The sequence below is a fragment of the Balaenoptera physalus genome (assembly GCF_965194825.1).
Source record: "Balaenoptera physalus genome assembly, chromosome: 8".
Taxonomy (NCBI): Eukaryota; Metazoa; Chordata; class Mammalia; order Artiodactyla; family Balaenopteridae; genus Balaenoptera; species Balaenoptera physalus.
Window position 1 is genome coordinate 104,483,610 of NC_138887.1, and position 15,579 is coordinate 104,499,188.

Sequence of the window (15,579 nt, forward strand, 5' to 3'; positions counted from 1 at the left end):
TTAGCTCTAGTAGTTTTCTGGTAGCATCTTTAGGATTCTCTGTGTATAGTATCATGTCATCTGTAAGCAGTGACAGTTTTACTTCTTTTCTGATTTTGATTCCTTTTCTTTTTCTTCTCTGATTGCTGTGGCTAAAACTTCCAAAACTATGTTGAATAACAGTGGTGAGAGTGGACAACCTTGTCTTGTTCCTGATCTTAGTGGAAATGGTTTCAGTTTTTCACCATTGAGAACGATGTTGGCTGTGGGTTTGTCATATATGGCCATTATTATGTTGAGGTAAGTTCTCTTCATGCCTACTTCTGGAAGGTTTTTATCATAAATGGGTGTTGAATTTTGTCGAAAGCTTTTTCTGCATCTATTGAGATTATCATATGGTTTTTATCCTTCAGTTTGTTAATATTTTGTATCACATTAATTGATTTGCGTATATTGAAGAATCCTTGCATTCCTGGGATAAACCTCACTTGATTATGGTGTATGATCCTTTTAATCTGCTCTTGGATTCTGTTTGCTAGTGTTTTCTGGAGGATTTTTGCATCTATGTTCATCAGTGATATTGGCCTGTAGTTTTCTTTTTTTGTGACATCTTTGTCTGGTTTTGGTATCAAGGTGATGGTGGCCTCGTAGAATGAGTTTGGGAGTGTTCCTTCTGCTGCTATATTTTGGAACAGTTTGAGAAGGATAGGTGTTAGCTCTTCTCTAAATGGTTGATAGAATTCGTCTGTGAAGCCATCTGGTCCTGGGCTTTTGTTTGTTGGGAGATTTTTAATCACAGTTTCAATTTCAGTGCTTGTGATTTCTCTGCTTATATTTTCTGTTTCTTCCTGGTTCAGTCTGAGAAGGTTGTGCTTTTCTAAGAATTTGTCCATTTCTTCCAGGTTGTCCATTTTATTGGCATAAATTTGCTTGTAGTAATCTCTCATGATCCTTTGTATTTCTGCAGTGTCAGTTGTTACTTCTCCTTTTTCATTTCTAATTCTGTTGATTTGAGTCTTCTCCCTTATTTTCTTGATGAGTCTGGCTAATGGTTTATCAATTTTGTTTATCTTTTCAAAGAACCAGATTTTAGTTTTACTGATCTTTGCTGTCGTTTCCTTCTTTGCTTTTTCATTTATTTCTGATCTGATCTTTATGATTTTTTTTTCCTTCTGCTAACTTTGGGTTTCTTTTGTTCTTCTTTCTCTAAATGCTTTAGGTGTAAAGTCAGGTGGTTTATTTGAGATGTTTCTTGTTTCTTGGGGTAGAACTGTATTGCTGTAAAATTCCCTCTTAGCACTGCTTTTGCTGCATCCCATAGGTATTGAGTTGTCGTGTTTTCATTGTCATTTGTTTCTAGTTATTTTTGTTTTCCTCTTTGATTTCTTCAGTGATCTCTTGGTTATTTAGTAGTGTATTGCTTATCCTCCATGTGTTTGTATTTTTTACAGTTTTTTTTTGAATTGAAAGAATTTGTCTATTTTGCAATGAACCAGGTATTATACATACTTGAATAGACAGAAAAATATGACTTTCAAAATATAAATAAAACACAGTGTTCTAGTAGGAAATAAATATAATTCAATAAAATGGCACTGTTTTAGAAATCAATCATAAGGAATAAACAGACAGAAATGCAGACAAATATGTGTATATAGTAATGTTTGCTCGAACAAATATTAAACTAAATGTTCAACAGTGAGGAAATTGTTAAGTATACTATGAAATACTATGCAGATCTTTAAAGTTACATTTTTTTTATCACATTTTCTTTTAATTCAAACAGAAAGGCACAAAAATTATAATCATCCTCATCAGTTCACTCAGTCCCATGTAATTAATCTTTTTTTCATCTTGAGCTTTTGTTAGCACTTTATGAATTCATCAGTTTTCCATTAGAGTTCTGAAAATGCTTATTCATTCAGTTCAGCAATATAGTCAGTTATCAGAAACCTGTACTTGTCAGAGTCTTTTCCATGAGTTCCTTGAAGATGAAATCCTTTTATAGGAACATTTTTGCAAAAGCATCAGAGTACACCCAGAACTGTCTGTAAATGACAAAAGACTTAAAAATGACCACGGTTAAAGATTTGATGAAAGTTCATAATAATGTGGTTGATGAGGAAATTTAGTTATTTCTGAGATATACATTTTTTTTTTTTTTTTTTTTTTATAAAGTCTCTTTATTCTTTTTTTTTTTTTTTTTAATTAATTAATTAATTTATGGTTGTGTTGGGTCTTCGTTTCTGTGCGAGGGCTTCCTCTAGTTGTGGCAAGTGGGGTCCACTCTTCATCGCGGTGCGCGGGCCTCTCACTATCGCGGCCTCTCTTTTTGGGGAGCACAGGCTCCAGACGCGCAGGCTCAGCAATTGTGGCTCACGGGCCTAGTCGCTCCACGGCATGTGGGATCTTCCCAGACCAGGGCTCGAACCCGTGTCCCCTGCATTGGCAGGCAGATTCTCAACCACTGCGCCACCAGGGAAGCCCTCTGAGATATACATTTTAAAGTAATAACTAGAATTATGACTTATAACATTATACCAGAACATATAAGATTTTTAGGAATTTCATGTAATGTCTGAAACATTTACATTAACATATTTCCATACAAATAACCCAAAGAAAGTTTAGTAATCGTTTTTGTTTTTATGTTGAATTTTATTTATTTTTTTTATACAGCAGGTTCTTATTAGTCATCAGTTTTATACACATCAGTGTATACATGTCAATCCCAATCACCCAGTTCAGCACACCACCATCCCCACCCCCCCCTCCCCCCCCGCAGTTTTCCCCCCTTGGTGTCCATACGTTTGTTCTCTACATCTGTGTCTCAACTTCTGCCCTGCAAACCGGTTCATCTGTACTATTTTTCTACGTTCCACATACATGCGTTAATATACGATATTTGTTTTTCTCTTTCTGACTTACTTCACTCTGTATGACAGTGTCTAGATCCAACCACGTCTCAACAATTGACTCAATTTCGTTCCTTCTTATGGCTGAGTAATATTCCATTGTATATATGTACCACAACTTCTTTATCCATTCATCTGTCGATGGGCATTTAGGTTGCTTCCATGACCTGATTATTGTAAATAGTGCTGCAGTGAACATTGGGGTGCATGTGTCTTTTTGAATTATAGTTTTCTCTGGGTATATGCCCAGTAGTGAGATTGCTGGATCATATGGTAATTCTATTTTTATTTTATTTTATTTTTTTAATTCCTTTATTTTTATTATTTATTTATTTATTCATTTATTTTTGGCTGTGTTGGGTCTTCGTTTCTGTGAGAGGGCTTTCTCTAGTTGCGGGGACCACTCTTCATCGCAGTGTGCGGGCCTCTCACTATCGCAGCCTCTTTTGTTGCGGAGCACATGCTCCAGACGTGCAGGCTCAGTAGTTGTGACTCACGGGCCTAGTTGCTCCGCGGCATGTGGGATCTTCCCAGACCAGGGCTCGAACCTGTGTCCCCTGCATCGGCAGGCAGATTCTCAACCACTGTGCCACCAGGGAAGCCCTATTTTTAGTTTTTTAAGGAACCTCCATACTGTTCTTCATAGTGGCTGTATCAATTTACATTTCCACCAACAGTGCAAGAGGGTTCCCTTTTCTGCACACGGTCTCCAGCATTTGTTGTTTGTAGATTTTCTGATGATGCCCATTCTAACTGGTGTGAGGTGGTCCTGTAACTGATATCTAGTCTCATAGCGTTGTGGTCGGAAAAGATAGTTGATATGATTTCAATTTTCTTAAATTTACCAAGGCTTGATTTGTGACCCAAGATATGATCTGTCCTGGAGAATGTTCCATGAGTACTTGAGAAGGAAGTGTGTTCTGTTGTTTTGGGATGGAATGTCCTGTAAATATCAGTTAAGTCCATCTTGTTTAATGTGTCATTTAAAGCTTGTGTTTCCTTATTTATTTACATTTTGGATGATCTGTCCATTGGTTAAAGTGGGGTGTTAAAGTCCCCTGCTATTATTGTGTTACTGTCGATTTCCCCTTTTATGGCTGTTAGCATTTGCCTTATGTATTGAGGTGCTCCTATGTTGGGTGCATAAATATTTTGCAGTTGTTTTATCTTCTTGTTGGATTGATCCCTTGATCATTATGTAGTGTCCTTCTTTGTCTCTTGTAGTAGTCTTTATTTTAAAGTCTATTTTGTCTGATATGAGAATTGCTACTCCAGCTTTGTTTTGATTCCCATTTGCATGGAATATCTTTTTCCATCCCCTCACTTTCAGTCTGTATGTGTCCCTAGGTCTGAAGTGGGTCTCTTGTAGACAGCATATATACGGGTCTTGTTTTTGTATCCATTCAGCCAGTCTGTGTGTTTTGGTTGGAGCATTTAATCCACTTACACTTAAGGTAATTATAGATATGTATGTTTCTTTTACCATTTTCTTAATTGTTTTGGGTTTGTTTTTGTAGGTCTTTTTCTTCTCTTGTGTTTCCTGCCTAGAACAGTTTCTTTAGCATTTGTTGTAAAGCTGGTTTGGTGGTGCTGAATTCTCTTAGCTTTTGCTTGTCTGTAAGGGTTTGAATTTCTCCATTGAATCTGAATGAGATCCTTGCTGGGTAGAGTAATCTTGGTTGTAGGTTTTTCCCTTTCATCACTTTAAATATATCCTGCCACTCCCTTCTGGCTTGCAGAGTTTCTGCTGAAAGATCAGCTGTTAGCCTTCTGGGGATTCCCTTGTATGTTATTTGTTGTTTTCCCTTGCTGCTTTTAATAGTTTTTCTTTGTATTTAATTTTTGATAGTTTGATTAATATGTGTATTAGTGTGTTTCTCCTTGGATTTATCCTGTATGGGACTCTGTGCTTCCTGGACTTGATTGACTATTTCCTTTCTCATATTAGGGACGTTTTCAACTATAATCCCTTCAAATATTTTCTCAGTCCCTTTCTTTTTCTCTTCTTCTTCTGGGACCCCTATAATTCAAATGTTGGTGCGTTTAAAATCCCAGAGGTCTCTGAGACTGTCCTCAATTGTTTTCATTCTTTTTTCTTTATTCTGCTCTGCGTTAGTTATTTCCACTATTTTATCTTCCAGGTCACTTATCCGTACTTCTGCCTCAGTTATTCTGCTATTGATCCCTTCTACAGAATTTTTAGTTTCATTTATTGTGTTGTTCATCATTGTTTGCTCTTTAGCTCTTCTAGGTCCTTGTTAAACGGTTCTTGTATTTTCTCCATTCTAGTTCCAAGATTTTGGATCATTTTTACTGTAATTACTCTGAATTCTTATTCAGGTAGGCTGCCTATTTCCTCTTCATTTGTTTGGTCTGGTTGCCTTTTACCTTGCTCCGTCATCTGCTGTGTGTTTTTCTGTCTTCTCATTTTGCTTAATGTACTGTGTTTGGGGTCTCCTTTTCGCAGGCTGCAGGTTTGTACTTCCCATTTTTTGGTGTCTGCCCCCGTGGGTAAGGTTGGTTCAGTGGGTTGTGTAGGCTTCTTGGTGGAGGGGACTGGTGCCTGTGTTCTGGTGCATGAGGCTGGATCTTGTCTTTCTGGTGGGCAGGACCGTGTCAGGTGCTGTGTTTTGGGGTGTCTGTGAACTTATTATGATTTTAGGCAGCCTGTCTGCTAATGGGTGGGGTTGTGTTCCTGTCTTGCTATTTGTTTGGCATAGGGTGTCCAGCACTGTAGCCTGCTGGTCGTTGAGTGGAGATGGATCTTAGCATTCAGATGGAGATCTCTGGGAGAGCTCTCCCCTATTGATATTACATGGAGCCGGGAGGTCTCTGGTGGGCCAGTGTCCTGAACTCGGCTCTTCCACCTCAGAGGCTCAGGCCTGACACCCCGCTGGAGCGTGAAGACCCTATCAACCACACAGCTCAGAGGAAAAGGGAGAAAAAAAAGAAAGATAGGAAAAAATAAAATAAATTAAGTTATTAAAATAAAAAATAAAAAAATATTATTAAAATAAAAAAATTAAAAAAGTAATGAAAAATAGAGCAACCAAACTAATAAACAAATCCACCAATGATAACGGGTGCTAAATACTATACTAAGTTAAATATAAAAATCGGAAACTAGTAAGTCGCATACAGCAAACCTCAAGTCTACAATTGCTCCTGAAGTCCACTGCCTCAATTTTGGGATGATTTGTTGTCTATTCAGGTATTCCACAGATGCAAGGTACGTCAAGTTGATCATGGATATGTAATCCGCTCCTCCTGAGGCTGCTGGGAGAGATTTCCCTTTCTCTTCTTTGTTCACACAGCTCCTGGGGTTCAGCTTTGGATTTGGCCCCACCTCTACATGTAGGTCGCCCTCTGGCATGTGTTCTTCACCCAGACAGGAGGGGGTTAAAGGAGCGGCTGATTCGGGGGCTCTGGCTCACTCAGGCCGGGGGGAGGGAGCGGTACAGAGGAGGCGGGGCGAGTCTGTGGCGGCAGAGGCTGGCGTGACGTTGCAGCAGCCTGAGGTGCGCCGTGCGTTCTCCCGGGGAAGTTGTCCCTGGATCACGGGACCCTGGCAGTGGCGGGCTGCACAGGCTCCCGGGAGGGGAGGTTTGGATAGTGACCTGTGCTTGCACGCAGGCTTCTTGGTGGCGGCAGCAGCAGCCTTAGCATTTCATGCCCGTCTCTGGTGTACAGTCTGATACCTGCGGCTTGAGCCCGTCTCTGAAGTTTGTTTAGGTGGTGCTCTGAATCCCCTCTCCTCGCCCACCCCGCAACAATGGTGTCTTGACTCCTAGGCACTTCCAGACTTTTTCCCGGGCTCCCTCCTGGTTAGCTGTGGTGCACTAGCCCCCTTCAGGCTGAGTTCACGCAGCCAACCCCAGTCTTCTCCCTGGGATCTGAACTCCGAAGCCCGAGCCTCAGCTCTATATTATTTTTTTAAATTGCCTTTTAATTTTCAGCTGGTGTAAGTGAAAAAGGTAATATAAATTAATTAATACTGGCTCTGTTCAGTGTTTATGCTCTAGGAGATTTTGGGAGACAAACAGAAAGATAAGGTTGTAAACAAATGTGCCATTTGGGGCTGTGATATTTTATTTTTCATACCTTGCTTATTTGTTATTTTTTAATAGGCTATCATATTAGTGTGCATATAAGTAGCAGTACGCCACTTAATCTGGGGGCTTATTGATTTCAACTACATGTACCTCATTACCCAAGCACTCTTGCAGCAGGTGCCTGAGATGTTTAGGTGGCCCTTTGCATGTGTCCTGTCTGTGATTCATATGTGCTCTTTTGTCAAGATCATTTTTGTCCCAGCTTAATTTCTATTACTTTCTTGCCTGCCTAAAGCTCTGCTTATAGTTTTGTTTCATTTTCCCCCTCTGCCATGCTGAATTTAGATGGCTCCCTGGCTGCTAAGTACTTTACTGCTGTTGAGGTTGGTTTTGCAGCATGGAGTGATTCTATGGCCTGAGGTGTCTAGCTCTTCATATGTAAAACAAAACCAGTAACTAAAATGTCTGTTATTGGAATGTCACGTCTGGAAATATCAATGACTTTTTTCGACTTGCCTTCAGAATTGTCATGTCAGTTTAGAGGCTTTAAGCCTTCTTGGTTCTTCGCCCAGTTTGCTACTATTAAGATATTTAATATTAAATATGGTATCATCAAATGCCCTCTACACTGTGAAGGAAACCATATGGATTTGGTCATTCTGTGTGTTTCTCTCTTGTGGGTTTCAGGGGTCTAGTGAGTTGAAGTAAGGCAGCAGAATTGTGCATAAATCTGTAGAGGACTTATTCACTTAAGAACAAATTTGTGTAAGTAATTATATCATGGGTGTCATTAAATGAACATTAAATGTCCGTACTTAAGTGCATTTTATGAGTTGCGAGCAAAAAAGAGATTGATAATAGCCTACACGTCATCTGAAGCAGAGGTTTCAGAGACTTTATACAGTGGTTAGAAGGACTTATTGCATATACTGGGATATTTTCATTCTTCCTTAAATAAGTAGATTTCAAAACACTCCAGTGGTGTTAAACAACTTGGAGTGGTTTGTGTAGTATAGTTGAGCTTGAATCTACTAAAGAATGTATATGTTCTTTCAGGATATCACATTTTAAAAACCTTTCAGTTGTTCAGAGGAGTGGAGGAGAGGGGAGGTTGGGGACAACTTCGTTAGGGTCCATCTTCAGGCTTGTATTCACTTTGGCTTTTGTCTATCTTAATCCAGCCGTTTGTAAAATGAGAGAATTATTTTGGGGCCAGAGGTTTTCAACCTGTAGTTCTTTTGGTAGTTGTGGAAACCCCTGAAGTCATATGAGAAGTTTTGTGTATATCCACGTTAGCTTGAGGGAAAGGCCTATGGTTTTCAGTAGGTGACAGAAGTCTCAGATCCCAGTTCTGCCCTCTCCCCAACTCCCGCAGGGGTTATGAACCACCGTTAGAAGCTGTTTCTTTCATTCTGAAACCAGATGGTTTGGATGAAAGCTGTAGTCTAAACATCTGCAGAGACTTTTGACATATAATACTACTCAGAAAACTTCCATGGTTTAGCAAGACCTGTCTTCAATAGATAGTGATGTTTTGGTGGACATATTTTTAAAGAAAAATAGAATGTTGTTCTTTGGTATTTATGAAATACTCTTCATTACTGTTTTCCTCAGTCTTGTCTCACTTGTACATATTATTTTTCCTTTCTTTTTCTTCATCTCTCTTATTGGTTATAATTTTAACTTATTTACCTTTTCTTTTCCACATGTATGTATAATGTCTTTTTATCAAGCTACTTATCTTTAACTAATAAATAGGAATTTTAGACTATGGTCTGGCTCTTTGGAATTCTCCTGCAGCACCAAGTATGGCATTTTATAAACAGTGAATGTTAATAAATGACTCATTGTAGAAGTGGTAGTCTATGGAAAAATTTCTGTGGAGATTTGCTTACTTTTAATTGCTTCTCTCTCTTATTAATTGACAGGTATAATATGAGGAACATAACTGTTTTTTTGTATGTGTGTGATTCTTAGATAGTTCCTGTGTAAGTATAATTTAATTTCAAATTTAATTGAAAAACCTCTCTGATTCCTTTAAGGGAATGATTGCATTTTTTTAGACCCATTCTGTTTTTCTATTTGGTGATAGAATCTGTGGCTATTTATTAATTTTTTTTTTACAGTGAAGGAGATAAACCTTCAGGACATCAAGGAGGATTTGGAGTTGGATCCAGAGGAGAACAGCACCCTTTTTATGGGCATCCTCATCAAGGGGCTGGCCAAACTGAAGAAGATCCCAGAGACAGTTAAGGCGATCAAAGAACGCTTGGAGCAGGAGCTGAAGCAAATTGTGAAGAGGTCTACAACCCAGGTGGCTGACAGTGGTTATCAGAGGGGAGAGAACCTCACGGCTGAGAACCAACCAAGGTAGGTGGGGGTGTGGTTTGTGTGTGTGTTTTTTTTGTTTTTTGTTTTTTGGCTGCGTTGGGTCTTCACTGCTGCATGCGGGCTTTCTCTAGTTTAGGCGAGCAGAGGCTGCTCTTTGTTGCAGTGCACGGGCTTCTCATTGCGGTGGCTTCTGTTGTTGCGGAGTGTGGAGTCTAGGCACGTGGGCTCAGTAGTTGCATCCCGTGGGCCCTAGAGTGCACGGGCTTCAGTAGTTGTGGCGTGTGGGCTCAGTAGTTGTGGCGTGTGGGCTCAGTAGTTGCGACATGCTGGGCTCTAAGGCACGTGGGCTTCAGTAGTTGTGGTGTGCGGGCTCAGTAGTTGTGGTGCACAGGCTTAGTTGCTCCGCGGCTGTGGGATCTTCCCGGACCAGGGATCCAACCTGTGTCCCCTGCGTTGGCAGGCGGATTCTTAACCATTGTGCCACCAGGGAAGTCCCATGGTTTGTGTTTTTGATAATTGTATTTACTGTACCTTTTCTAGGGTGAGTGGGCTAAGTAAATATCTTAGGTTGATGTTGTTTCTTGAACTTTGTATACTACGGCCCGTACAAACTCAGATTGGTGAAAACAGCTTGAAGAGGCATAGTTCAGCTGGTTTTTGAGGTAGTTGAGAAGTTTTAAAGCATGTTGTCCCTACTCAAATGAAAGAATGTAGTAATTATCGAATATTTCTTAAGCACTTAACTATATTCAAGGCAACTTATGTATATTATTTAATTCTCACTACAACTTTTTGAGCTGATTACTTAGTATCCACATTTTATAGTTAAGGAAACTGGGGTTCAGAGTGGAAGTAATTAGCTCAAGGTCACAGAACAAGTGGCTGACCTTCGAGCTGAATGCAAGTCCATGGTATTTCCTCTGTCCCATGCTTTCTTCTTTAACGTGTAGTGATATTTGCCAATAGGCAAATCAGTCTCAGGAATTCCTTTATGTGCTTAAAACAACTAATAAGGTTTGGATTTCATAATTCTTGTTTCATAAGGGGAAAACTGAAATTGTCCTCTGATCCTAACTCTGTCTTCACTGTGATACACTGGGAGCTCATGTCTGCAAAACCAGAGCTTAGGGCACACTAGTCTAATGTCATCTGATGGTGGGAGAAGATATTTCAAATTGAGGCTTTCCTAGAAAATCCAAGATTCACTCTACATGGATCTTTGTTCCCTCCTTCCCATTCTCTGTTCTCTTCCCCAAACCTCCATGTACGCCAGATATGGGCAAGGCAGGAATTTGTCGTTTGAAGGGAAAAGGCCAACGGAAACTACAATTTTATCTGAGAACAGAGGGCAAAGTAGGGCATTTCTTCTGAGTTACTCAAATAATGTGTGTTCCTGGGAGGTGTGAGATAATGTGTGTTAGACAGAGTTCATAATCTTGTTGACACGTCGTGAAGGAAATTCTGCTGTTTGTACTTAGGACTTAAATTTTTTTTTTTTTTTTTAAAGAAGATAAGCAAAATTAAGGAGAAATAATAATAGCTTAGTATGGAGTTCCCCACTCTAAAACTTTGAAGAAATTAATGTACTGTTTACATTTTCTATATTCTTTTTTTTTCTATATAATAGTGATCTTAATTATACTTTAGAAGTCTTCAAAAATTAATTCCCTTGTAAACTTCATTCAGAAGTACATTTGGTGAAGAAAACGTTCTCCACCCCTCTTATGCCACAGAGTATTTCAAAGCACATGTTTTGAGGAGCATGGGTTTTGGAGCTGAGCAGACCTGACTTTGAATTTCAGCTCTGTAACTGAGGAAAACAATACCTGTCTTACAGGGTTGGCTCGTGTTAGATGAGGTTATATGGTTAGAGCTTGGTAGAGCAGTGCCAGTAGGTACCACTACATGCATTTGTGTGTGTGTGTGAATACATAAGTTTATTTATTCTTGGTTCCTTTCTCAACTTCCATGTCCGTTGATCACTCACACTATGATCCAGAGAAGCTGGGAATGGTTCTAAACTGAACTGTGCTTTTCTTCTTTCTTTGCCTGGTGCCTGGATTTTTGTGTAGACCTTTTGCCTCCTTACTAATGAACACTCCAGAATTCTGATTTGCTGTTTGCCCAGTTGCTGCAAGTCCCTAGATGAATACAGTGAACTTTCATAGGGAAATAGCATGACTATAGTGTATATTGGAAATAAAACGAAAAGGGCACGGATCAATAACTGTTCTGTAGTTCTCATTACAGTCCCCTTAACAGCAGTGTGTCTTTCCTAGGATTTTGACCTCTTCCTCTTCCGTTCCTTCGGCACCTTTCAAAATTCACAAGTGGAAATTACAGCAACAGAAGTGGAAATTCAGCATACTACCCCAGGAAATAATAAATGTTTCTCTATGAAGAATGAGTCAGCAGGAGGGTATTTTTCCCTCTTTAAGTTTCGTTTTTTGTCAGTATTTTAAAGGCTTTTGTAGGTAGGATATATTGGACACCGGCAAGTGAACAAGCTCTTTGTCTTGATTTCATGCCTATAACATGATCCCATTTTATAAAATGTACAAATCTGTAATTTTGGGCCAAAACTCCTTATTATTAGATTAAATAGTACAGAGTAAGCTAATATTTGGAACCACTCTTTTCGAAAATCAAAGATTAAATTCTTGGGTTGGTGTTCCAAATGGCTGATAATTTGGAGCTAGTCTATAGTAGCTGTGTGCCAACAAATGCTTTAAAACTCCTCAAGAATTAATTACCTGGGAAACTTCATTCAAAAGTGATTGCATTGTTGCTTCTAGAGGTTTAGAAGTTTACAGTGGCATTATTTTAGAGAGAAGTAAAGTCATAATACTTTACATTATTATTAATATTATCTTTTACCATTCAAGGAATCTTATGTTAAAGGTGTAAGAGTCTGTTTTCCTTAAAGGAAGTTGGAGCATAGGCAAAAAGAACCATGAATCCTTCTTCCACAAAATGATTCTCTCCCTCACTACCCCCCCCCCCCCCATTGAAATAACCTATTCCAAATCGTTAGCATATAAATGCTACTCTGAGGCTAGGTACCAGAATTGTAACTTTCCCTAAAAGTCTCATTATTCAGCATCATCTTCTTAAATATATTCTGGTTGTGATGCATTGCAGGCCTGTTTTCATTCGTCTTTATGTAAAGAGAATTAATGTTGTGTGTTATTTTGCTAGAAAAGTAGTAGGAACCAGACTAGTGAACTCTGTTTTGCTTTCACTTCCTGCAGAGCCAGAATACTTTCACAGACAGTTTTCAAAAATCACTTTAGTCACCCACTTATTATTTTATTTTATTCTTGATCCCCCAACCTACTATTGTCTATTTATAGGAGAAATATTTTGTCTTCCTGTTCATTCATTATCTAATGTCTGTAAACCTCTGTTTACTATGGAAGGAAAATATTCAACTACTGTTGTTGCCAAGTTGATAAACATTAGGGTAACAAGGGCTTTTGAAATCTCCCAGAACCACCTGCTACCCATAATTTCCTCAGAAAGGCAGGCAATGTCTTCAATATCAGATGGCTTGTGTGGTCTGCAGCCTGTGCAGCTCATAACCAGTTTCTTCAACTCCTGCTGCCTAGCTATTGGTTCTTTCCCAAAATCTAGCTCATGAGCATTTTCATTTTTGTTCAAAAAAGCTGGAGGAAGTCCTTTACAATTTAGCAGATAAGAAAAGCATGAAAAATACATGGAACAAAATCTTCTCAAAGGTGTGATACCTTGTCAAGAATATGGGCGAGAGAAGAATGTGGGAAGAGAGAAGGATTGGCGTGTGTGTAACAGCTCCTTGACCTATTTGAAAATGGTCCTGTTTCAAAGTGAAAGCAGACTGGGGAGGTGCTGGAGGCCCGCTCCACTCTGGTGAGACTGTTGGTCTGGACGAGGGCAGAAAGGATTGAATGAGTGGACAATGGCTGCCAGGGAGACCTTTTCCCTTTTTGGAAGGAGACCATTTTGTGATGTTCCTTGATCTCTGTTATGAATGAGGGAAGATTAAGCGTCTGATATAAAAAGCAGAGAACACTGCATATTCTGTGCTCACTGTTATATTGAGGAAAAATTCATGGAAGAAACGGGAGAGAAATATGCTTTAATGCTAAAAGTAGTTGTGTTTGGATAGTAAGGTTATAGGCCCCCCCCCTTTATTTTGCAACTGTTATTAAGTTATAGTGAAAAATAAATTCATTATTTAAGAATTAAAGTATTACTCAAGTTATTTTAATCAAAAGAAATCATTACAAATGGAAATGCTGATTGTGGGGGTATTAGTGTGGAAAAACATAGTACGTGTTTGCAGACCAACTGGATCATGTTCATTAAGTTACTTTTTAGGGTGTGTATGTGTGTGTGAATGTGTGTGTGTGTGTGTTTGGTTATTTTCTGACTACTCCTAGAATGGAAGCTTCAAGAGAAGAGAGAACTAGTTTGCCTTGTTCAGCACCGTATCTCCAGAATGTAGGCACAGAGCCCACCAGACCCATAATAAATATATTTTGAATGAAAGAATGAATTCCACTTATATTGAATATCTGTCATGGACCAGGAACTGGGCTCAAATGCCACACAAATACGACATGATCCCTGTCCTTATGGAGTTTAAAGTCTAGAGGGGAAGAAGGGCATTAATAAGAGAACCTTTAGATAAGTGTATTATTACAAACTGTGATAAGTGCTGCAGAGGAAAAGCAAAATGTGCCATGAGAGCATATAACCATGGGGACCTAATCTCGTCTGGGTAGGTGGGCATTAGGCTGTGTCTTGTGTCTGGGGGGATGTATGTGTGTGTCTTTTACATAATAAAGTAAGGCAGCTTTTACTGTTGTTGTATACAAGTTGTGGTTATCAAGCTCCATTCATTTGATAGCACCTACTAGTTACTCTTCTAGTTGTGCAGTGACCTTGACGTTGACATATAAGATGTGAGAAGGAGAGCGTGCGATTCTTGATGTGCCATTTTCAGAGTTCTTTGCTGGTTGATTAGATTTTTGTGGTTTATTAGATTATGATCATTATTGCCAAGTGTGTTTTTCTTAGAGATAATACCAAGTTTTCATGTCATCAATAATGTTTGAGAGTTCCTGTAGTCTCTAGTAAACAGATTATATTATCAAAACGTTTTTATCTTTGTCAATCTGATCGGTGAAAAATGGTATTTCCAAGGTGGTTTTGATTTGTATTTTTTAGAGAAAATTTGAGTGAGATTAAACTTCTTATTTGTGTAAAAAGTAATTCATTGTTATGATACCTATGTTATATATGGATATATTACTTCAAAATAATCTGGGTTGAGGGTGAGTGTGGATATAGGTAAAACAAGATTAGTGATAAATGATACTTAGTGAATCAGCGTGATAGGTACAGGATGGTTCATTATCCTATCCTAAAAGCCGACTTGTTTAAAAGTTGAAATTTTCTATAGTACAGTGGTCAAATAATATTTTATTTCCTTACTGAAAAATAGTGAACACCTGTTTTTCCGGTATGTTTGTCTTTCTATTGATTTACAGGAACTTTTTATATATCAAGAAAATTAGTTCTTTGGGATTTATATTCTAATTTCCCTCCAGCTTCTTTCTCTTTTGACTTTATGATGTCTGATCATATATACATTGTTTTTATTTTTATGAGGTTGTATTTATCAATGTTTTCTTTTAAAGCGTCTGGGTTTTGTGTCAGAACTTAGGTCTTCTTCACTCTTAGATTATAAATAAAATTTCCCAAACTTTCTTCTAGTCTTTATATCTTTGATCTGGAATCTGAAGGAGTGGCCATGCTACTTTTAAACAGTCGTAACACTTATTACATTGTACTGTAATGGACTGTATACCCTTTTCGTTTTTGCCTCCTAAGTGTCTGTCATGTAATTGATTGTCAGTGTTAGATGAATACTTGCTGAATAATTCTAACATTGAATCATCCACTTTATAGTCATGTTTTTCTTCATAGTTGGTATTTGCCTCATTTCCTAAAACTCCCCACTCCCCCCCCCCCCATTTCTCAGTCTCTGCAGGCTGTAGATTTGTAGAGATACATTGAATTATTGCTCTAAAAGTTAGAGAAATGTACTTTAAAAATTCAGAGTCCAGAACTTGAAATGAGGGCATACCGTTGTAATAGGCCAGTCATACAAAGTGGTTTTATCTATGAGACAGTCAAAAGGCTCAAGCCCCAAGTTTAGTTTTGTGGTACAAGTACAGTGTTTATGGAAAGAGTAACAAATATTTCTCATGATTTCTTTATATCTGTGGCTAGAGTGAGGCATGTATTTCTTTTTC

The 15,579-nt window shown here is 38.6% G+C and overlaps 1 protein-coding gene across 2 annotated transcripts in view; it reads left to right on the plus strand.

Moving 5' to 3' along the window:
* The window catches only part of EXOC4 (exocyst complex component 4), an 808,183-nt gene that overhangs the window by 83,788 nt on the left and 708,816 nt on the right, over positions 1 to 15,579 (plus strand). For both annotated transcript variants that reach the window (XM_082472899.1, XM_082472898.1), the window contains exon 6: positions 9,073 to 9,316. In XM_082472899.1, the coding sequence (XP_082329025.1) occupies positions 9,073 to 9,316 (244 nt within the window). The remainder of the gene's footprint in view (positions 1 to 9,072; positions 9,317 to 15,579) is intronic.